General features: G+C 33.8%; 1 protein-coding gene across 2 annotated transcripts in view; it reads right to left on the bottom strand.

Moving 5' to 3' along the window:
* LOC148274064 (oxysterol-binding protein-related protein 9) overlaps positions 1-15,442 on the bottom strand; it is a 94,028-nt gene extending 78,586 nt beyond the window's left edge. The window contains exons 1-6 of one of the 2 annotated variants that reach the window (XM_088237683.1): positions 15,319-15,442; positions 13,215-13,430; positions 7,962-8,039; positions 6,451-6,501; positions 3,245-3,332; positions 640-729 (exon numbers count right to left, since the gene is read on the bottom strand). In XM_088237683.1, coding sequence (XP_088093809.1) covers positions 640-729; positions 3,245-3,332; positions 6,451-6,501; positions 7,962-8,039; positions 13,215-13,430; positions 15,319-15,435 — 640 coding nt within the window. In that variant the 5' untranslated portion in view covers positions 15,436-15,442. The remainder of the gene's footprint in view (positions 1-639; positions 730-3,244; positions 3,333-6,450; positions 6,502-7,961; positions 8,040-13,214; positions 13,431-15,318) is intronic. The other variant, XM_088237684.1, reaches the window with a different exon arrangement.
* Positions 15,443-23,660: the final 8,218 nt, after the last annotated feature.

The following is a 23,660-nucleotide window of genomic DNA, read 5'->3' as shown; positions in this document are numbered from 1 at the left end:
AGGGGGCGAGCTCTTTATCATCTTCAGGTTTAACCAGTAGTCGCCCGAGGATGTGGCTTCTTTTATGATGTAAAGCATTACATTCACATAAAATAGGTGTTTCCTCATCCGCACTGCAGAACCTACATCCAAAAGTTTCGGAAAGGTTTCTAGCAAGGTGTTTGTTCAATCTGCAGTGCCTTGCAAGAGCTCTAGTGATAACCCTCACTTGATTTCGGCTGAGCTTTATTAAACCTTCCCAGTACCCTTTTATGGGTTCCTTTGCACGGTGCTGACCAGGTATTTTTTGCCAAAGCATTATGCTCTGTTTCCTGGCCCATGACCCAAGCTCGTTACTAGGAGCAGATTTGGCCAACCTACAGTAAGGCTCAGGGTCTGTTGGGGCTATTTCAGCTCCCAGCCTTGCAAATTCATCAGCTGGCTTGTTCATCATTAATAACACTCACCAGCACAATTAAGCGCTCGCAGGTTTTCTAAGGTTAATTTAGACATACAGGTAACGCAAATATTGATATAATAAATATTTTATTCTATTACACATATCGTAGTTTGCCATAATTTGATTGGGCTTGTCTAGATACAGGAGAGCAATACGGGAAGAGATTGGCCTTTTTAAAAAGGTAAAAATACACAACTCACCAGTCAAAGAGTGTTGTATTGATGGGTGTCGCCTTTCGAGACATTCAGCTCCTTCTTCTATACCGGCTACTATCGATGAGCCCATAATACCTGAAGAGACATTACAATACTTACAACTAAAAACAATCACAAGTCCCGGATAATGGATATAAAAAAATAAGGATTAATAAACATTAAGTAGAGTATTCTTCACGATTCCTGTATTATTCTGAGATTATTATAAATATAAAAATTGGAAAATTGTTTTCAGGTGTTGCATAGTAGATAAAATGGTTCAGCAGAATGAATCTCACCGGTAGGATAAAGGTTTCAGCTCTTTTACTTCAACAAAAATCAACAGATGGAAGAGTTGAGGAAATTCGGATGTTTAAACATAGGCAGAATGGTGAATAAAGTGTGTAAGTGGTCACTTAAACCAGCCAATGGCAGGTCATAAGCCCTGTAAATGCCTAGACTTCCATATTTCCTTTCCAAAAAGGTTTTCTCTCTCTGTTGCAACAAATTAATATATATGGAGAGTAATTGCATGAACATACAGACGAACTTGGTTATAACGCTCACAGAAATAGCGGGATCTCGGATGTAATGAGGAAACATTCCTTGACAGTTTGGTTTATGTTTTCTCCATAAATTTATTCACTTTTATGACAAGCTACTTCTCAGACATACGGAAAAAAATATTGTAAACAATAATTGAGAAAAAACTCTTCAGTCTTTTAAAACATACTTTTCGAAATAAGAACCTAAGTAATAAAATCCAAACGTGTGGCTAACTTAGGACCGATGCCGCCAAACATCGGGATCAGATTATGCTTATGAAACTATGCAAGTTTCTAAGAATCGAACTGGTGTTTTGACCCACAACATTGAAAAATATCACACCTATAGTTGTTGAAGTTAAGTGTAAAAAATCCAAGCTTTTGTGAACTCATTAAGTACAGGCTCGGCTCCTCATTACAATTTACAACTTCTTTTGTAGCTTATGGAATGACATCCTTGTATTGGGGTTTTAAAGATGTTTCTTGGTGTATTTTTTATGTTCCAAGGTCAATACAAAATAAACATTACGAGGAAGATATGTCAACTCGGTTTAAAAGTAATCCTTGAATTATAAACATGTCTACTAACAAATGGAAGCGTCTCTCAATTTGTGAAAAAGTGGCATTTATTTTTGAAATAGAACGTGGTGCTAAAAATGTTAAAGCATGTAAAAGGGTTTCTCTGTCCTTATCCATGGTATCTACATTGCGGAAAAGTAAGCATGTTTATTTATCTGCATTTGAAAAGAACATTACGGACATGAAGAAATTTAAAAGTGGTATGCCGTTGATGCGGTTATAATTGACGATTCAGTTCTTGGGGTCTCTCGGGGTCTTCAAGTCACTGTAGATAGGCTAAACAGGTAATCCGCATGCATGGGTTTAAAAATGAATATTGCAAAAACCTATGTACCGTGTAACACTTTGTGGCTTGATAACCAAAATCCCCCAAATCTATCAAACCAAGTCATCGAAAGAGTCGAGAGTTTCAAATATCAGGGAGTATATATTACCGAAAATGGCAGCTTTCAAAAGGAACTCAGATTGCAGCTATGAATAGCAGACGCTACATTCAACAGTATGAAGGTTGTCAGGAGATCAGATATCTTCTCAGTGAAAAACAAATGCTGCCTATATAACGCTTGCATAACACTTATTCTCCTCTACGATTGCAAATCTTGGTATCTCACTAGGGCCCAAAACAGCAAAATACTGAGTTTTGAGAATAGACGTCTCAGAAGAATCTTGGGTGAGCGGTGGTTTGATTTTGTAAGAAATGGGGTAATAAGAGTGGACACAGCAAACTCCGGTGACAACTGTCATCAAGCGGAGGCTTTACGGGTGCCTCCCGAGGGCCTTAACCAGGCTTACATACTTTACAAGGCACCAGGTTCTCGATGTTTTGGACGACCGCTGCTTACTGTTCGTCAGCAATTCATGACAGAACAACGGGACGCAAACCTGACTCGGGAGGATGCACAGGTGCTGGCAGCCGACAGAGATGCCTGGAGGATCTTTGTGGACACCATATGCTCCAACTAGGGAGCGGACATGGAATGAAGGAATGATGTTTGTAAGCATTTATTATGATTTTCCTTAACATTTTTTTTTTAAATTACATGTATGAATTATATGTATATTTATTTGTTTATTTAGAGACAATAATTACGTAACGGCGGTAGTATTTTAGAAAAACCTTTCTTTGATGTAATAAGTAATGCTTATAACGAGCAAATTCAGTCGGTCCTATCTTCGTTGATAACCAAGTTCGACTGTACATACATATTATAAAACGTAAATCTAATATTAAATTCTGCTAAGTGCTAGATGTTGTAATAGAATACAATTGACATAACATGATAAGAAATACTTGATAATAATACGAAGGTGGGCAATGCAAATTATAAACAACTAAATGAAACATCTCGATCACTCGATAACCTTTCCCACTAAACGATGATGATGTGCGAGTATGAAATTAGGAACATATTATCTCAATGCATTATGGCAACAAGGAGAATGGCAAGCAAGCGGTGTGTGCGGCGATGGACACGACCAGAACTTACCATCTGTCGGGAGTGCGGTGGGTATCTGGGCTGTAGTAATGACCGATGCAGGACCTTGGTATATTCCATTCACGGGGTTGACTGTGTTCTGAAATAAACACCAATCAAAATATACAATAATAATACCACATTGCAAAACGAGGCTCGCACAGAGACGCATATTTTATAGGCCCAAAAAATTTTAATTATTTTTCTACTGATAATATTTTGTTGATTCCAAACTTTCAAAATTTTCCTTCTTTTAAAAAACACGCACTATCCTGGATTCAAACTAAAGTAGCTAATTAATTTAATATATATAATAATAATTCATTAATTAAGGAATATTTTTATGTTTTAAAAAAAAAAAAAAATCCTTTTTTAATTACTATGAAAAAACAACCATATAACCATACATAACCCATACAACCATATTTTATTTTCTCTTTCTTATGTGACTCAAAAATATTATAACTGTCCATTATTTATTATAGGAGCGAAAATTCTTGAATAAATTTTGTAAAAGACTTTTGAAAAGACTTGTATACCCACAAACAGGCCATGCCTTTGTGGGATTTTATTGTTTACTATTTTTACTATTAATATGTATTTCATTGCTATGTAATTATGCTTAATGTTTTTAATAATTTGTTTTATCACTTACATTTATTGTAAAAAACAAAAAAAAATAATTAAAAAGTAATTAACACAGGTCGAGAAACTTTTTTATCTGTAAAAATAAAATTAATAAGAGAAAAAAATTTAAATAAAAAAAAAAAAATAAATAAAAAAATAAGAACCTTGATTAACTTTTAATTTACTTGTTATTTATGTATGTCTCAAGAGGACATGCGGTGACGGGGAATTTTGATGAAAAGTTATTTGAACATTGTTTTTCTGTCACTCTCTCGCACATGGCTCCCCGATACTGTGCTGAATAGACTGTATATCGGACTGATTGTGCCTAGTTAAAATTGACAAAATCGACGTTTCACCGTCCTTTTTTCAAAACATTAAAACTGAACCGATTTTGTTGTTTTCTTTTAGAAAGAATGTCAGAATGAAATTGTCTGTGTTGGTGCCTTTTGCAAGTTTCAAAAATAGTTATGGAATACAGTGGTGCCTCGCATAACGAACGCCTCGCACAGCGAACGCTGCACACAACGAACTTCCTTTTCGTTCATTTCACGATTCATACAACGAACTTCGCTTCACACAACGAACTTCGCTTCACACAACGAAGTCGCCCACTTCACACGATCACTGCCGATTTATTGCATCCTTCCGCGCAGGCAGTCGTTAGTCACTGAGCAGTACGCTTAACTTACGCACGTGTCGCAGCAATCGTTGAAGAGGATGTAGAGGAGCTTATTGAGGAACACAAAGAAGAGCTGACAACTGAAGAGCTCCAAACACTTCTGGCCCAACAACAGGACAATGCTCAAAGGGAAGCGTCATCTGATAACGAGGAGCAACAATCAAACAATCAACCAATTCCAACTGCTGACATCAAGAACATCCTGGTCAAATGGAAAGCAGTTCAGGAGTTTACCAATGCCCACTATCCGGATTCCGCTGAAGCAAACAGGATCAACGACCTGTACTCCGATACTCTTGTCCGTTATTTCCGGCAGATGTTGAAGAAAAGAGAGAAACAAACGACTTTGGACAGGTTTTTCACTGCACCATCGGCCAAAAAGCGGAAAATGGATGAAGATGTGCAAGATTCGATTATTTCTTAAAATTAAAAAATGTGTGTTTTTTTCATTATGTTTTTAGATGTATCTAAATAAAAATAATAACAAAAAATTTATCTTTTTTTTATGTCATCTTACCATATTTTATGCTACAGAACGAATTATTTTTTTTAACATGTATTGTTATGGGAAAACGCGTTTCACATAACGAACTTTTCGCATAACGAACTTGCTCCTGGAACGAATTAAGTTCGTTGTGTGAGGCACCACTGTACTTATAATAATAAAAATACGCATTGTATAGATTTATTCTACTTTTATTTATAATATTTACCAGTGACCAGGTTTCGTCGTGACCGACATCATCCGACTGATGGGAGACTAAACAAATTTCTATGTTTTGTACTCCCGGAAACCAGAAACTTGGTCACTGGTAAAAATTATAAGTAAAAGTGGAATAAAACTGTATCCATATTTTTATTATGCAGTTCCAACAAGAAATTCTGTACCTCAGAGGCAGACGGATCCAGAATTCGAAATGGTATTTCGATTTTCGTATCCGGTTTATGATAATGTCCATTGCTTTTGAAGAAATTTAAGTTTTATAATGAAAAAAACAATGTATTAAAATACTGAAAATACAAGTTAATGCCGTAAATACTATTATAAAATAAATATTACTGGAATAAAAAAAATAAATAAAAAAATAATTTGAAATAACTTAGAGAAAGTAGATTCTTTAGGCATGTTATAAACATTTTATGTTTGGATTTGCATTCATCTACCTCTGAGGTCCAGAATTTTAGTAGAAAAATTCAATCTATTATATTTGTATACCGTACGTCCGAAGACGGCATATAAAACTGGGTCCTTTCAATGGTTTTTGGATGGTTCTAGTTCCCACAATAATTTATTTATTAAAAAAAAACAAAACAATAAGGACACACCAATTGTAAATATCTGTAATGTATATAAAAATCATCGCTCTAGTGCCATAATCCAGGGAGAAACTACGGAAATACGTTTGTATAAAAAAAGTGAGACTGCATTTCCTCTTGTTTTAAGCTAGTGGATAGTAAGAAATAAAAAAGAAGATAGTAAGTATCATTTTAGTAAGAAATTCACATACTGTACACCGCATCTGAGGACTAAAATTCTGGTGGAGCCCAAGTACAAAAATATATTTATTTATTTCTATATACGCCCAATGGGCATTTTTAAGGACATATTTATACAATAAAGGATAATTCTAATAAAGGAAAGTAGAAAGACACAATGGTATATGGTAGACTTGGTGGGAGTGGAAGCGGGAGAGAGGTGTTTATAATTGAATTTGATTCAGTAATTGTTTGAAAGAAGGCAACATGTTATCAAAGAAATCAAGACTGGTATGTTTGTTGGCAGACCTAAGAATTCTGGGCATAGGGGAATGGAAACCATAGTTAGTTCTATGGTTATCGGTATGAAAGAGTATGTTTTGTCTGAGGTTTCTAGTTGGGATATTTAAATAAATATAAATCATAAACATACCTTGGCAATTTGTAACAGGACTATAGAATGCTTTATGTTTTCCAACATTGCCTGTAAAAAGAAAAGGGAATTATTTATATTGAGAAATGAAAGTTTCTCAAACAGTTGATAAAAATGTTGCTGATGAGTACAGAGTGGTGTCCATCAACACATCAGGCACAGCGAAGACTATCGTCCACTTAATCCTCATCTGCTGTGCTCTGCCGACGTCTAGATAGACTACGCACACCACTGAAATTTCTGTCTGTAAATTCTTCAGCGAATCCCTCCGAGAGCAACGTTCTTTTGTAATGAGGGCTATTTTCATATTTTTGGAGCTGTCAATTAGAGTCAATAATTACTAAAAATGTTGATATTAGGCTGAAAATAACCCACGGCAACTTCACGAAAGATCATTCCATTGAAATTGCAGCAGTATTTACCGAAATGTGCCAAAAATCATGCGAAAACTTTAAAAAAAGCTTAAATCAATGTATTACTGTTGACAGCTGCCATCTTGTTGATATAATTTTTAAAGCATGATGTTAAAAGACGGATAACCTACAGATTTAAATTAAATAAACCACTTTTCTCTAAGTTCTAGTGTTCTTTATAAATCGCGTCATAAATATTTTCAGTCGGCTTCCCCCCATCCTGTATATATGCATATTGTATTAAACACTAGTGGCAAAAGATCTAGAAAGGCCATCTGTAGCAGATGACCCTGACCTCTTATCTTGTCAGCTCGCGCATGCGTTAATTGTCACTGTGCATATTTTGTTTTGCACTAGCTTCAACCGTAATTGTTTGCGAAAAATACCAAATGTGGTGAAACTGTGGCCTGAATGAGATAGACGATTCTTCATACTGGAAAATCATACGTTAGGAGGAGAAGGCAATATACATAATAAGTGCAGTGGCAGCACATGCGCAAATAGTTTACTCACAAACTCTTGTTAAACATGAGTACTGAGAGAATATTAGTAAGAATTTTCATGATTAGTTATGTACAATGGTAGTGCGAACAGAACAAAATATAAACAAATGCAATGGTGAATTTGGCTTCCATTTTGCGTTCTGATGCATGGGCTGTCATTACACTTTTTGTACTGCTTTTAAACACCTTACTAGACTCGAGTTGTAAAAGATAAGATAAAAGCCCACGCATCAGAATGCAAAAAGTGTGTACAAGTTTACAAAATGTAAAGAAATGCACTTCCAATATAAAAATATCAAAAATCAGGAGCTGCCTGTGGTCAGAACTGCGACGTCACAATTATTGGTTTATTCAATTAATGTCGTCATTCACCGGGTTCTCAACAATGACACTCTAAAGTGAGCATTCTAAATGAGATCAACTAATTATTTTTTTACAGTTAAGAAAAGTTTTGTCGAACATTAGAATTATTACATTGGTTATCATGTCCAAGAAAACATTTATAAAATCCAATTTCACTAAACTTAAACTAATTTTCTACAAATGATAAAAAGGCGATAATAAAGCATGCAATAATATTCAGAACTTAACTCACATTTGCCTGGTCATATATTCCAATACATTTAGCTTTACTTTCTGGATCTGAAATATCCTTGATTCTATCTTCTAATTTCTGTGAACAATAAATAAAAAATAAGATTAAACACATCAGGATATCACAATACAAATTTAAATTAATTATTCCCTTACCGTGTTGTAAATAAATGCAAATGAAATCAATTAAAATATATGAAGTAAGCTGAACTAAATGTTTTTGTAAATAAATTAAAGAAGTTCAAATATCACATGAGTATTTAACTTGTACAATCTATTAAACTCATAAACAATAAAAAAAAAAATACAACAAATTAATTAATCAATCACTTAAGTACCTAAACTTTGACTTTATGAGGAATGAAGTAATAAGAGAACGGACGCAGAAAACTCCGGTGACAACTGTCATCAAGCTGAGGCGATACGGTTGGCTCGGCTATGTGCTGCGGATATTTCCTGAGAGTCTTAACCACGCTTGCCTACTTTACAAAGCATCAGATTCTCAACGTCCTGGATGTCCACTGCCGACTGTTCGTCGGTAGTTTGTGTCAGAACTACGGGACGCGAACCTGACTTGGGAGGATGCACAGGAGCTGGCAGCCGACAGAGATGCTTTGAGGATCTTTGTGGACACCATATGCTCTACCTAGGGAGCGGACATGGAATAATGAAAATGAACGAAAGTACCTGAAAATAAAAATACTACAAAAAACGCATTGATTTCGCAATGAGAATTGACCGTAAAATATTTCAATTAAATAAACATAACAAGAATCATGATAACTACAATACAGGAAAACAAAACAATTAAAAAATAACATTTTTATCAAAAATATACCATTTTTATAGGCATTTCTGGAAGAAATGTAACAAATACAAGATATTTTTTCATTTAAATTATTTATTGACAATTCTTGATGGAATTCCATTGTAATAAATCCCAGTGAAGAACAGTCTGAAGATGCCCATTAGAGGGTGAAAGCGCTAATTGGTCAAAACAAATAAGTGGAAGTGTACCAAGTATTTCTTAAATTAATAACTTATATGTAAATATAAGTTATTACATCATAATACAAGATACTCAACAGTCACTGTAGCTGCCCAAATTTGCATCCTATGTTCAAGGTTAAACAAGATGCTCGTCTTCGAGGCCAGTCTCAGGCTGGAGAAAACAAGATTCAATATAAATCCACGGAAGCATTTCCTGAGCAATAGGGTTGTTGATGGTTGGAATAAGTTGCCACAGGAGTTGTCTCAATGTGTAGTTTTAATGGGTTCAAAAATGGACTAGGTTTGTTTCGGAAAAGTTAAAGTGCGCCAACAACTAACTTTCATTTAAATAGATTTAAGCATATCAGCTTTAAGCTGCTCGCTTCAAATTAATATAATATGTTGCACATGATACATCACTCATAAATACTTTTGATTCCACGTTCCCGCATTTAATAAATATTACTCTCAATGTTTTTACTGTCCAATTTTTTCATTAGGTACAATACAATATCTTTACTCATTCTAACACGTGTCAGGAAATAATTGTACTAATGAGAATAACATCATTGATATCAGTAATGTTTAGTTTTTGATTTAATAAATACAGCATTTGACTGTCCCAACATAACCAGTTAATTAATCAGAGAGAGATTAATTACTGATCTGTTTATTGATGTTTTTTTACTGATTTATTGTTCAATTCAAAAGACGGTATACAATGTTTTTAAAGCTTATTTTGATATGAATTAAGTTTAAAAAAATTCAAAACTTTTTTACGCTAGTGGAAAACTGCATTTCAGGCTACTTTCTGTCTTCAATGCATCCATGGGCTACTCGATCGTTGAGCCTCGAAAACTTTTTGTTTTTTTTTAATATAGTGAATTATGTCAACAGGGAAACCTTTTTATTTTAATTAATATTAATTATTGATAACCAGCCAGAATTTTTGTATTTTCGTTCATAAAATAAGATTCTATATCCATTAATAAATTATTGAAAAGACGCATGTCATCAATCAAATGCAAAATTGGAATCTACAAAGTACTCAATGTTGACAGATGACATTAGAATTTATATTGTATTAAATATTGATATTCCTCTATTGCCATATACATAAGTTGTAATTTGCAATTAAAATTTAGGGTTAATAGCGGATCAAGTAATGTTTATGCATTGCCCCAATGTACAATAAGAATAGGAATTGTAATTAAGCCTATTGAGCATTGTAAAAAGTGAGGGTCATTGAATCTTTTACGCAAAGGTCAAACATTATCATTTTTATGTACAGAATAATAATTTGTAGCAACACGTGCGTTCAAATCAAACAATCATTTTCGTGATTCAGCAGATTGCTATAAGTAATTCAATCTAAATAATATTAATTTCTTAATATTCTGTTAGTTCAGCATAAAAAGCTCGACAAAATGAACCAACGAGGAAACTGACGAAATGAGGATGTTCAAACAGAGGCAAGAATGGTGCACATTACACAGAGTGATCGCATAAACTAGCCAATGATAGACCATAAGCCTTGAAATGACCATGTTCTCCTGCAAGACTACTCTAATGAAGAGAAAAATGGAGTATCAAAACTCATTGCACTCTCTCTCTCTCTCTCTCTCTACCATATCTGCTTCTAAGAGGGGTATGCGGACATCATCCGACCCCCCTGGGAGACCTTTACTTAAAATTGTACGATGAGTTACATGAAGAAATAAAGGAAATAAAAATCGGTACAAAATTTTAGATTGATCAAACAAAATATTATCTTCATACATTTTGGTATTAGATTCACACTTTGCTTTCTACATGCAGATGTTTATTTTAACAAAGTCTTTTAAACACCCCGACATAGCCGCTGCTTTACTGGTCTGTTTGCGTACTTCATGGTAGAGATCAAAAACTTGTGCCCGACCGATAATGACTTAGGGAATCGAATCAAGAGCCGACACAACCAAAACAAAAGCACCTCTTAGAACTGCAGAAATGAACATATTGCGCACTATTCTGGAAAAGACGTCAATGCACAGGATCAGAAATACTGTCATACGTAAAGCCTGCAACATAGAACATATCGTGAGATGGGGCAGGGAAAGGTGACGATTCTGGTGCAACCACGTGGAGAGAATGAATACAAACAGACTTCACGCTTGGTAGCAAACAACACACTAGAGGGTAGTCGACAACCTGGAAGACCTGCAAAGAGGTGGCGAGACAGTTGGAGTTCGGTGTCCCAGGAGACCTCTATGTAATAAACAGATCCTCGGATCTTCTCCAATATGAAAAAGAAGAAGAAGATTTTGGTATTTATATTAGATCCTAAAATCTCGTGAACTAACTTAACCCTTTCAACCCGTTTATTAAAATATACACGAATTTTAAGATTTTTTTGCTCTCGTACCTACCGAAATTTAAAAGCTGCGAGTTTATATTTTTAATTGCTAAAAGCCTTAATATGCCTCTATTTTTTTTTGTACACGTCGGCAATCGGCATTACACAGAAAAGTTCATTTTTAACTTCGACAGTTGGTTTGTTTGTCTTAGAGCAATTCCTGTCGTCCTTATAATGGTCAGTAAGGCAAGTTTCAAACATATTTCGGTAAAATTAAATTAATTTGAATGAATAAACATGCACTGTAAGATAATAATTCAATAAAAAATAATTTTGTAGGTTGATTATTGGTGCGAGACCCACTGTTGTAAAAAATTAACATTTTATGATTTCTAAAGTATAAATGATAAAAATACACAAAAAATATTTGAAAAATACTAAAATAATTCCTTTAGTACACATAGAACCAAAAAAATATATATCCACAGAAATCAGCTAAGGTCTGAAACGATTAATAAAGCATTAATAATTTCCTAATAATCCTGAGTATGAACCTACCAAAGACTAAGGTGATGGGTGCAGAAAATAAGGGTTGAAGGCAATGTAAACGAAAATGTACAAGAATATATGTATTCCTGGGACATAACATCCGACTAGGTCGAGAAAATCAGACTGTAGAGATTAAAACAAGAATTGGATTAAGTTGGGCAGCTTTTGGAAAGATGATCTATATTCTAAAAACCAGGAGAATACCCATCGTTGCTACATAAGGCTTAGAAACAGTGTCACTGTCCGAACAAAGCCCCAAGAAACTATGAGTAACACAAAGAGCCATGTTAGGGATAAGCTTTAGAGATTGAGTTACTGACATCATTTACCTCATAGCGACCCAAAAAAAAGCAATGGGCAGGCCACGTAGCCTTCTGGCTTGGAAGAGAAATGGGCAAAAAGCCCGTTGACTTGGAAACCTTGTACAGATAAAAAGTGCAGGGCTACCACAACTAAGGCGAAGGAATGACCTAGACCGGAATGTCGGTGTAACCTGGATGCAGTCTGCACAGAACAGGACGACACGGAGGCGGCCGGAGGAGGCCTTTGTCTGGAAGTGGACAAAACAGGCCAAGAAAGAAGAAGTGTAACATATTATATTATATTTGTGAAAATCTTTAACTGGATGTATTTTGTACATTATTTATATAATTTCCGTTGTTTTTCTAAATAAAAATAAAATACACCTAGTGTCTGACATCTCCGGAGAGCACCACACTCAGCAATGAGCAAGATCATAAAAAAACATTGTAACTAAATAAAATAAATAAAAACAAATATGTTTTTAACCACTTATTTTTTATTTTTTCTACTGACTAACCGGTTTCAAAGCTATACAAGATTATTTATTGAGGTATACTTAACTAATGAATTTTATCAATTTTATTTTATCAGTACTATGCTGTGTATAGAATTAATACATCAAAAAAAAATTATACTTTTTGCCTTGTAAGGATGGTAATGTGAAATGGACGCGCTCAAAACTAGACCGGAGTGGACTAAAGAAAATATTGTTTGTTTGCTTACCGTATCCATCTCACATTACCATCCTTACAAGACAAAAATACTTGATTTATTAGTTCCATACACAGCATAATACTGATAAAATAAAAAAGGATAAAATTCATAAGTTAAGTACACCTTGATAAGAAGCTTGTATAGCTTTGAAACCAGTTGGTAGAAAAAATATTGATTAAAAATAAAGTTGTTTTTATTTATTTTATTATAATGAATAACCACAAAGTTAGTTCTTCTAATATAAAATTAACATTATAACAATTTTTTTTTTTTTAATAGTGTAAAAAAATATATTTTGGGATAAAAACAACTTGATGGCCTAATTTTTCAATAGTCAGGTTTATTCTTTAAAAGTTGTCCCACCTTAACTTGGTCGATCATGATCTGCAAATAGGCATCCGCCTCGGCCACCCGCTGCTCGAAGTCTTTGGGGCGGGACCCCGGCAGGCACTGCAGCCCCGAGCCCCCCGGGCCCGAGATCCCGCTGGCGAGCCCTCCGTGCCTCGACGCCCTGCAGTGGCGGGTTATGGTTTCTTCCAACGCCCGCACCCACCTCTCCCTTTCCTCCGCGTCCCGCGCCTTGATTAGAAAAATACAAACAAAATTATTTTAAGACAATTTTTTATTTGTTTAACGGATAAAGAAAAGTTTTACCTATCATTAAAACATAAATTTTGTACACAGCTTTATATAGATCAGAAAATAAATACGTTAATAGCAGCCTAGGCTAGACGTTACAGAAATTTGTATGTAATTATTATTAAAAATTGGTATGGAGGGGAAATCCGACTCAATACCGTCTCTCCGAGTTCCCACCCACCCATATAAAAATAATAACAACAATCTTGCAGACGCCTCCCAGAATATTGTGCGCCTCCTAGAATACTGTGCACAAGTAGGCGAGGATAAAGGAATGATAATAACCATATTTTAATACCTTTGCTATTGTTGAAGTTATTATTTGAAGCGGTCAGAATAAAACAACGCTGTGTGACTTAATTGACAGACTAGATTCTTTGTTACGAAATAAGAACTGATAGCTTCATAGAATTAGAAACATTCAAAATATGTTTGAAGATAGTTTTGACTGAAATGTACTTGGTACACTTGGCTTGAGGGTACATGTTCTTATTCAAAAAGACAGGTAGGCACATCAAACTGGATAAAATATTCATAAAATTATATCCATACAAAAAATGCACAGTGAATTTCGTAGTAAATATTTATGAGGACATGTTACTTTTATTCAATTGTTAGAATAAATTCAAAACCAATTAAAAAAAAACAATGAAAGCAAAAATTTCTAAAAAAATAAGGAAACAATTTACTGTATTGTTTAAGTGATGAAATTTATTATTTATTAATCTCCCGAAAAAAGATTTTTACATAAAACATATAAGTGTGTGATTAAATCATTACGTCTTACTGTTTTATATCAATTTACGTCATAATAGGTTAATTATTCAAGCTATGAGTATAAAGTCTAAATAAAATTATTATGAAAAAAATAAGTCACAAATAACGTAAGTGAAGACTAGTACGAGTGGATGGTGTTAGGCAAAAATGTGTCAAACCACAAAAACGAAATATTATTAATAAAAAAAAATTGTTGGATAAGTTACAAATTCTGCGTAATACCTTGATGTGCTAACCAAAAACCATGCAACTGGATTAAAAACAATGTAATATTTAGAGTTTAAGATGTTCAAAATATAGTATACTTATTGGTAAGAAGAAATAAGATGGAATCATTGGCTAGTTTATTTGCTCACTGCGGGCACAGTGTGTCATAATCTGTGGGTGTGCATAATCACCTTTATAGACGATTCGCCCCTGTCATACAGCATACGCAAAGCCAGTAAAAGTGCGATGCAAGGCATTCTAATAACAAATTCGGAAAAAGGAATTTTGAGTATTATTAAATTAAAATCTATAACCTTCCTCCACTATCTATTAAAATAATTAGTAATGAGAAAATGTTCAAAAAGGCTATAAAAAAATGGATAGTGGAGCTAGATAGAATTAAAATAGATTGTCTCATTCGCCCAAACCAGTATTGAATCAACTGCTCCACAAGTGTATAGCTTATGTAAGGTTTTTGTTATTTTCATTGGGCGTTTTGTAGTATAAATAATATAGATGTACATAAATTTATTATAAACATAAATATGTAGTGTTTAAAACTGTCTGAACATTTGTTAATTATTTCTGTTTATTAAGTTACTCTTCTTTGTTTATTCTCAAATATAAAAATATTTAAAAAAATAAAATATTGTTAAGTGTCCTCGGCACGGGTAACCCCAGTGAGGTCATATTATTTTTATTATTAATTATAGTTTGTAAGACAAAAAATATGAATAAATAAAAATAGTATAATAATTATATTTTAATACTACTACATTTTTATTATTTTTTTGGACCGTGTTATTTCGAAACCAGTGAGTATACATTAGTTGGAGATAGTCACCTGGAAATGGAATGTTTTGTGATCAACTGTGATGGTGAAGGTGGAGTCATCTTCGTCGTCTATTCCTATCACAGCAGCTCGGAGCCTGACACAGCCACGTCGGACTCCCCTCATCATCTTCTCCTTGGACTGGAATGACAAAAATCAAAATAAACATACCAAATGAACAAAAAACTCTACAAAAACAATCGATCTTCTATATAATATATACGTATCGCACCTGATCGATAATAATGCCATAAATCCAAAATTGTCATTTTTAAGCAAGCTGAATATATTTGCTTTATATGGCCTTAAAAGCAAAAATGTTATGTTATGATGTTTTGTTCAAATTAAAGAAATAGTGGCACAATGGTAATGTTATTTCTGAAAACCTTTAAGACTAAATGGCACAAATGAGTGAACTTTAAGTAGTGCCTCTGTTATTCAGTTTAATTCAGCTCAGCGGAACGGAAAAATAATAGCCGAATAGCTGAAAAGGAATAGCTTTTAGTAAAAAATATTTTTAAAGTAAGTTCTATAATTTTTTAAATAATTAAAAACTGTATTTAAAAACAATAATCAATGAAATACAGGACGAAAGTTTGGATGGAGTGGGTTTCATATTGTGTTTCTTTAATTTGGCTTTAAATTCACTCACATTTTTCTTTTTTAAGTATACTAAAAAATAAATCAATAAATTCCTATGAGTTTCCGTGTCCGGGCAGATGAATAATACAGTTGTGAGTGAAATAGAACCAGAACCCTGGACGACCGTTTTCGACTCGATGGCCTCTGATAAAAATAATTTAAAAAAAAAATCTAGTGCAGATAAGTCCGCCTCAAAGTGAAACAGTTGAGGTCCCAGGTTCAATTCCTGGCAGGGTCAACGTGAAATAATATTTTTTTAAAGATGATTCACTGCAACATTTTACTATCCCTGGACACCCATATTGAGCGTTAGACTGATCATCTTACCTTCATAAAATAAATTATTTAAATACGCTACATTATTAGTGTAACAATGCAGTGCCCTATGCACCAACGGATGCGGAAAGGGATATGATGATGATACATTGAAAATTGAATTGTGTTGAATCGTTCGATTCCAATCGCTGAAACTAACTCCGTTCATTAAAAAAAAAAACTCGAAAAATTCAAAAATAGGGAAATATCACATTCTACGAATACCGATACAAATATATGAAATGAATGGATACCAACATACTTCCACACGTGGTAGCGAACAACACGCCAGCGAACAACACGCCAGCGAACAACACGCCAGCGAACAACACGCCAGCGAACAACACGCCAGCGAACAACACGCCAGCGAACAACACGCCAGCGAACAACACGCCAGCGAACAACACGCCAGCGAACAACACGCCAGCGAACAACACGCCAGCGAACAACACGCCAGAGGGTAGTCGACAACCTGGAAGACCTTCAAAAAGAGGTGGCGAAACAGTTGCAGTTCGGAGTCCCGGGAGACCTCTTTGTAATAAACAGACCATCATCGTATCTAATACAAGGTGAAGAAGAAGGATGTTCGGACATAGACGGAATGATTAATGTTACACAGTGTGTAAAGTGATCACTTTTACAGCCAGTGATAGGTCATTTGCCCTGCAATGAGGAACTTCAGCCCTACGGGAAATTGTAAACAAAAAATGTTTTCTTACGCGGGGTAAAAATTAGAGCATTAAATTGTACCGCAAAGTTTCTTGAAAATGTACAGAAAAAATAATAAAGAATATTTTGATAAAAACGCACTACTTTAAATGACGTCACTGGTTCATGTGAATCAACCTATGATCTGAGAGCTATGGAAGATTTCCGGTCTGGTTGTCGCTTCTGGACCAATGGGAAGAACTGAATGAGAATAAGCGGAAATGAACCTCTGACGTTACACGCGGAGTTATTTCAGAAATACAAAACTTTGAAAAATCGTAGCGCCGATAATACGATATATAAAAATTAAAAAAAAAAATTTACTTAGTTTAACAGTCTATTAACAAATGAAATTTTTAACTGAACTTCCTCATTGCCTGCATTTCCATACACCCTTTTCAAAAAGTATCGTTATCTCAGTTAGGACATTCATTAATAACTTTTTACTTTTTAACAATTAATTATTACAAAATAAGGCGCAATTTAGTGCGTCTTTTGCAGGCCGCTTTGCGTGAAAAGTAATCCTTCTCTTTTATTTCATTTTCCTTTCACGCCCTAAGCATCTTATACAGGGTGTTCATTAAACCCTGTAACATCCGAAACCACGATGATCAGTATGAGCAAGAAGACATCTTGGCACATTAAAAAAATATTTGGAACAAAGATTTAATTAAATATATATTTTAAAAGGCAAATGGTTGAGAAACGAGGAGGGGAGAGGGGGGATCTGATACTGCGCCGCGCTTCCCTTACTTTTCCCTTGCAGAAGTAAGCAACCATTTGTTTATAAAAATATTTTATTTAAAAAAAAATTCTTTGTTCTACATATTTTTTTGGATATGCTAATATGTCTTCTTGCTCTACTGATTATCATGGTTTCGGATGTGAAAGGGTTTAAAGAACACCCTGTAGAACGGACAGTGGTAAGAAAAAGATATATTGTTTGGAGAAATAACGTAAAAAAGGAAATCTTGATTCGCCAATTCGATTACTATGTATTCCGGTATGATTCCTTAAAATTCCAAGAAAATTCTTCAGACGTAAAACGAAAGAAGAAATGTGTAACAAATTCAATCAATTCCAATTTTCTTTGAATATGGATAAACATTTTTGCACATTTTTTATTTAAGAGCACGTGATACAAAAATTCAGTGTCTGGATTTACATATCGTCATGATCGTAGACCGACGAGGCATGCGATTATCTTTAACTTTACGTCTGAGCGGTTTAAACATTTTTTTCTCATTTTATGTCACAACTCCATAAGTTCAAAAGTACATCCTTTGATGCTTAGTTAAATACATTTTTTTAAAACCTGGAATATATAGTCATTATCCATCATTCCACGCCCGCTCCCTAGTTGGAGCATATGTTGTCCACAAAGAGCCTCCAGGTGCCAGCTCGTGTGCATCCTCCCAAGTCAGGTTCGAGCTGCGTAGTTCTGACAAGAACTGCCGACGAACAGTCTGCAGTGGACGTCCAGAACGTCGAAAACCTGATGCCTTGCAAAGTAGGCAAGGCTCTCAGGAGGCATCCGCAGTACATGACCGAGCCAACCGTATCGCCTCCGCTTGATTACAGTTGCCATCGGAGTTTGCTGCGTCCGTTCTCTTATTACTTCATTCCTAGCAAAGTCAAATCACCGCATACCCAAGATTCTTCTGAGACACCTATTCTCAATACTCAGTATTTTGCTGTTTTGGGCCCCAGTGAGGTGCAACGGTTCGCATCCATAGAGGAGAATAGGTTTTATATTATGCTGGCGTAATATATGCGGCATTTGGTTTTCACTGAGTCCATATCCAATCTTTAAACAGCATTCATACTGTTGAATGTGGCGCCTGTTATTCCTAGCCGCAATCCCAGTTCTTTTTGAAAGCTGCCAATTTCCGTAACATATACTCCCAGGGCCCCGATTACAAGGGAAGTTAACAGAGTTATCTTCGTCGGTAAAATGTCGATAAAATTGAACATAAATGTTAACTTCCCATTGTAATTGCGGCCCGGGTATTTGAAACTCTCGACCCTTTCGATGACTTGGTTTGACAGAGTCAGGGGATTTTGGGCATCAGGGATGAAGTGTTACGCAGTACATGGATTTTTGGAATATTGATTTTTAAACCCATGCATGCGGAGTACCTATTTAGGCTATCTACAGCCTTTATAAAACCCTTTAAGATAAGATATTAAAAAAAGTCAATGTCGTATAATTAGCACATCCGTTGTCGTTCTACGATCGCGACGAAATCGATATACTCGTATTTATAGCATCAGGAAAAGTCATTATACCTGTACGCAACCAGCGGACTAATACAATGAACGCCCATGTGCGGTCTAAGGCCCCATGTCATGGAATGCCCTCCCAGCAAAAGTGCGAAACTGTGAGATTGGAGTAATGTTTCAGAAAAAAATTCAAACCATCTCGATCTCTAAATGATAAAAATAAATTCTTAGCACGTAACGATAAAATAAATTGTTTAACTGAAAAAACATACTTCAACTTTAAGTAAAATTAAATTCAATGCGGCATAGAATCACTTTCGTAAAGCGCCCTCGACTACATTATCTACGTTATCTACGTACTATAAATAAATATTATTTTAAGTCATTTCGAACAATGACGAATTAATAAAAGGCATTGATTTCTACACTAAAATAAATATTTTGAAGAATTAACATAACGGAAAAAACTAGTCAAAGTCATTACGCAAATATAAAAAAATGTCATAAATACTTTTTTATATTTAATAAAAACACGCATTTATTAAATACAGAGACAGCTCATAGTGGCACTACCAGAAACGACGCATGCTTGTGACCTCGCCCCGACTCGCTAGAAAATCCGAGGCGAGTCGGGCACTATGCATTCATAAACACCGTGTACATAAATTGAACCGCAGTCTTCAATAAAACGCAACGTTTGCAATAAAAATATCTGATAAATTTATATCACTTAATATTATGGCGTCATCATTGTGAAACTTAATTTTTAATTTACAAATATTACAAAATTATTTATATAATGTGTCCTCAATAATATGTTGAGTAAAAATTATATTTTTACTCTTGCGAAAAAAATATTTTAATGTTTAAGTACATATTTAAATGTAGTTATAATTTTTTTATTATATTTTGGTAAGCATATTTTATAAAAAGTGATAATATTTTACGTAGGTGAATGCGAAAATAATGAAATTAATTTATTCAAACACCAACTTAGATACGAGCATGGTCGATTTCACACTGTTTAAATTAAAAATAGGATTATATTAATTGCTAAATAAAACCTTAACCTTTTGAGTCCGGGTTTTCATTAAAGTATACAAGAATTTTACGATTTTTTTACTCTCGTATCTACTGAAATTCAAATGTTTTTTAATTACTGGAGCCCCGAAGTACGCATCAACTTTTTTTGTATGCGTCGGTATCAGCATTACACAAAAAAGTTCGTTTTAAGCTTTGACAGCTGGCTGTTTTTTTGGAGCAAATTTCTGTCGTCCTCATAAATAATAAGTAAAGCAAGTTTTAAACATATTTCAGTCAAATTAAATTAATTTGATTTAGTAAAGATATATTGTAAGATAATAACACATTTTAAATGAATTGTGTAGGTTGATTATAAGTTTAAGAACCATTGTCTAAAAAAATAATAATTCTAAAGCATAAAAGATAAAAATACATGAAAAACACATTTTTTTTTCTCAATAATTGTTTTAGTAGACACAAAATAAAAATATTATTTATAGCCACAAAAATTCATTCAGATCAGTAGATCAATCACAAATAACTATCGACGTGCTGATAAGCGACGTGATAACAATTTCTCAGCATGGTTGTTTATCGTATTCGCGATCACAATGGAACACCCGCGAACACCTAATATTAAATGTCAAAATATTTACATTTCGCGACGTATAATCCTGCTGCGCAGTCACATATTTGAATTTCACCGGTGTAAATATGGAAAATATTCCAAAACTGCTGTTTACATTTATTTATTTATTAATTATCACGCTATTCATTGGATTTAGCCGGCGGTTGGCAAGCCAAATGTCAAGAAAAGCAGTCGCCATAGTAATTGTAATTTAATTTTTACTTTTTTGTTTTAGATACTCCTTCCTATTTTGCAAATGCATTATATTATATTATTTTTTATAGTAAACGCCGATTTTTCGCCAGTGAACTGTATTTATTTACGAGGAAAACAAAAAACGAATCGACACGAGCGTTGACTTAGAGATTACACACGCGTTGACTTATGACTGCGATAAATGTTCCACTAAATCTTTTCAAAATTAATTTGTAAATAGAACCTGCAATATGTGTAGTCAGAAATCAAATTGTATTGATATAAATAACATGTCTTTAACTTCCTTTTAAAATGAAATTTCCGAAAATAATTCAAGTTATGATGTTGTGCCTTGAATCCGCAGCCTATATTATGCAGGTTATGTGCAGTTCTGTATGTAGGCACATAATAAATGTACACTGTATGGCAGTGACGAACGGTGAGTTTTTTTATAGGTAAGCTTTAATTTTTTTCATAATTTGTACCTGCATGTACATACATACATATAAGTAATCTTGCAAATGAGTGGAGGCGTATAAAAAAAAAAGTATATACAGGTACACGGATTCTTTTTTTATGGTTTTGTGTAAAAACAACTTCATCTCTCCAGCTCCAGTTTCACCTGCTGGCAACAGAAGACGCAATACCTACTTATTTTAATCAAAATAATTTTAACCAATAACCCAACAAACAAACAAACAACAATTAATTTTAAACCAAAGGCTAAACCCTATGCTATTAAAGAATGGGTCACAAATGATTTATTAGAAAAAATACGAAATAGAGACATGTTTTATAAAATATGGAAAAGCACTCCTACAAATAAATCGTATGAAAAAGAATATAAATTGTTAAGAAATAATGTAACTAAATTGATTAAGATTAATAAAACTGCTTTTTATGGAAATAAATTCAAACATTGCTTCAATGATACTAAGAAAACTTGGGACGAAATAAATAAGTTGTTAGGGAAAAGGAGTAAAAGCAGTTGCGATGAAACCATAAATAAATATTTCATAAAGAATGATACTACTCCTAAAAATATTAGTGACGATTTTGTTGATCATTTTACAAAAAGTTTAAATAGCATGCTACATCATTGTACGAGTAATAAAAAAAACCAATTGATGCGTCAATTGACAAACAACCGCAGAGCATGTTTTTGCCTAGAGAAAAAATAAAAGATGTCGTTAATATAGTTAAAAAATTAAAAAATAGTAAATCTGCTGGATTTGATAATATTAGAATGTATGATGTAAAAAACATATTGATTTATTAGGACCAGTATTAACACATTTAATTAATTGCATTATACTCCAAGCGGAAATACCAGAATTACTTAAATATAGTATAGTCAGACCCATATATAAAAGTGGTAAACATTCAAACATTAGTAACTATCGACCGATAAGTATTTTACCGGTTTTTGAAAAAATATTAGAAAAATACATGGCTCAAAATTTAATTAATTATTTATCAAAATTTTCTATAATTGATCAATATCAATATGGTTTCCAAAAGAAAAAAGAGTACGGAATTATTATTACAAGATTTTTCAAATGGAATAAATAATGAACTTAATAAAAAATATCACACCCTTGTTCTATTTATTGACAATTCAAAGGCATTTGATACAATTAACCATTCAAAATTAATAGACACGTTAAATGACATTGGAATCAGAGGAAACCTTTTAAAACTTTTCAAAAATTATTTAACTAATAGAAAAATATGTGTCAAAGTATTAGATGAAAATAGTAAAACAGAACACGTTTCTTCGGGGGTGCCACAAGGATCAATATTGGGCCCTACCTTGTATATAATATATGTGACAGTCATGTATAAACTATTTAATAATGTCAAACACTATGTATACGCCGATGATACTGCTTTAGTTGTGTCTCACAAGGATCTCAAAACTGCAGAGAAATTATTGCAAGAAGACTTTTTAAACCTGCAAAAATGGTCCCATGATGCAGGTTTAATAATTAATTCAAAGAAAATCAAACTTATGCACATAAGATCACCGAACTATAAAACTCACATAACACCGTCAATTTTATCACATAACTATACGTGTATCCATAGTGATATTATGCAACCGTGCATGTGTGAAAATATTGAGCAGTATGTTTATTTAGGTTTAACTATAGATTGTAATTTTAAATGGGATGTAAATATTAGAAAATTGTGTAAGCGATTGAGAGCAATAAGTAATAGAATGTACATATTAAAATATTATGTCCCTGTCAATACTTTACGAATTATTTATTTATCTCTCTCTGAATCAATTATACGATACGCCATAACTTCCTGGGGGTTATCAAGTGAAACTAATATTAATTTTATTCAAACCTTGCAAAATTCTATGATCAAATTGCTACTACATAAAGATGTATACCGCCAGAGACACAATATTTCAATATCATTAATGTATAAATCTGTAAATAAATTATCTGTTAGGGCTCTACTTTGGTACAAATTAATTTGTCAGCATGCGTCGCACTCCGGGTATAAACTCAAATTGGTACATGATTACAACACCAGGTTTACTAGTATGGAAGGGCTAGCTGTTCCTAGATACTGCAATAAATATGGCAAAAGGACACTGCAATACAGT

This window comes from Micrasema longulum, unplaced genomic scaffold (assembly GCF_059751315.1).
Source record: "Micrasema longulum isolate JH-2025_06_02 unplaced genomic scaffold, ASM5975131v1 h1tg001765l, whole genome shotgun sequence".
NCBI classification, from domain to species: Eukaryota; Metazoa; Arthropoda; class Insecta; order Trichoptera; family Brachycentridae; genus Micrasema; species Micrasema longulum.
The sequence above is the reverse complement of the archived record's forward strand: the minus strand, read 5'-3'. Positions and strand labels throughout refer to the sequence as shown.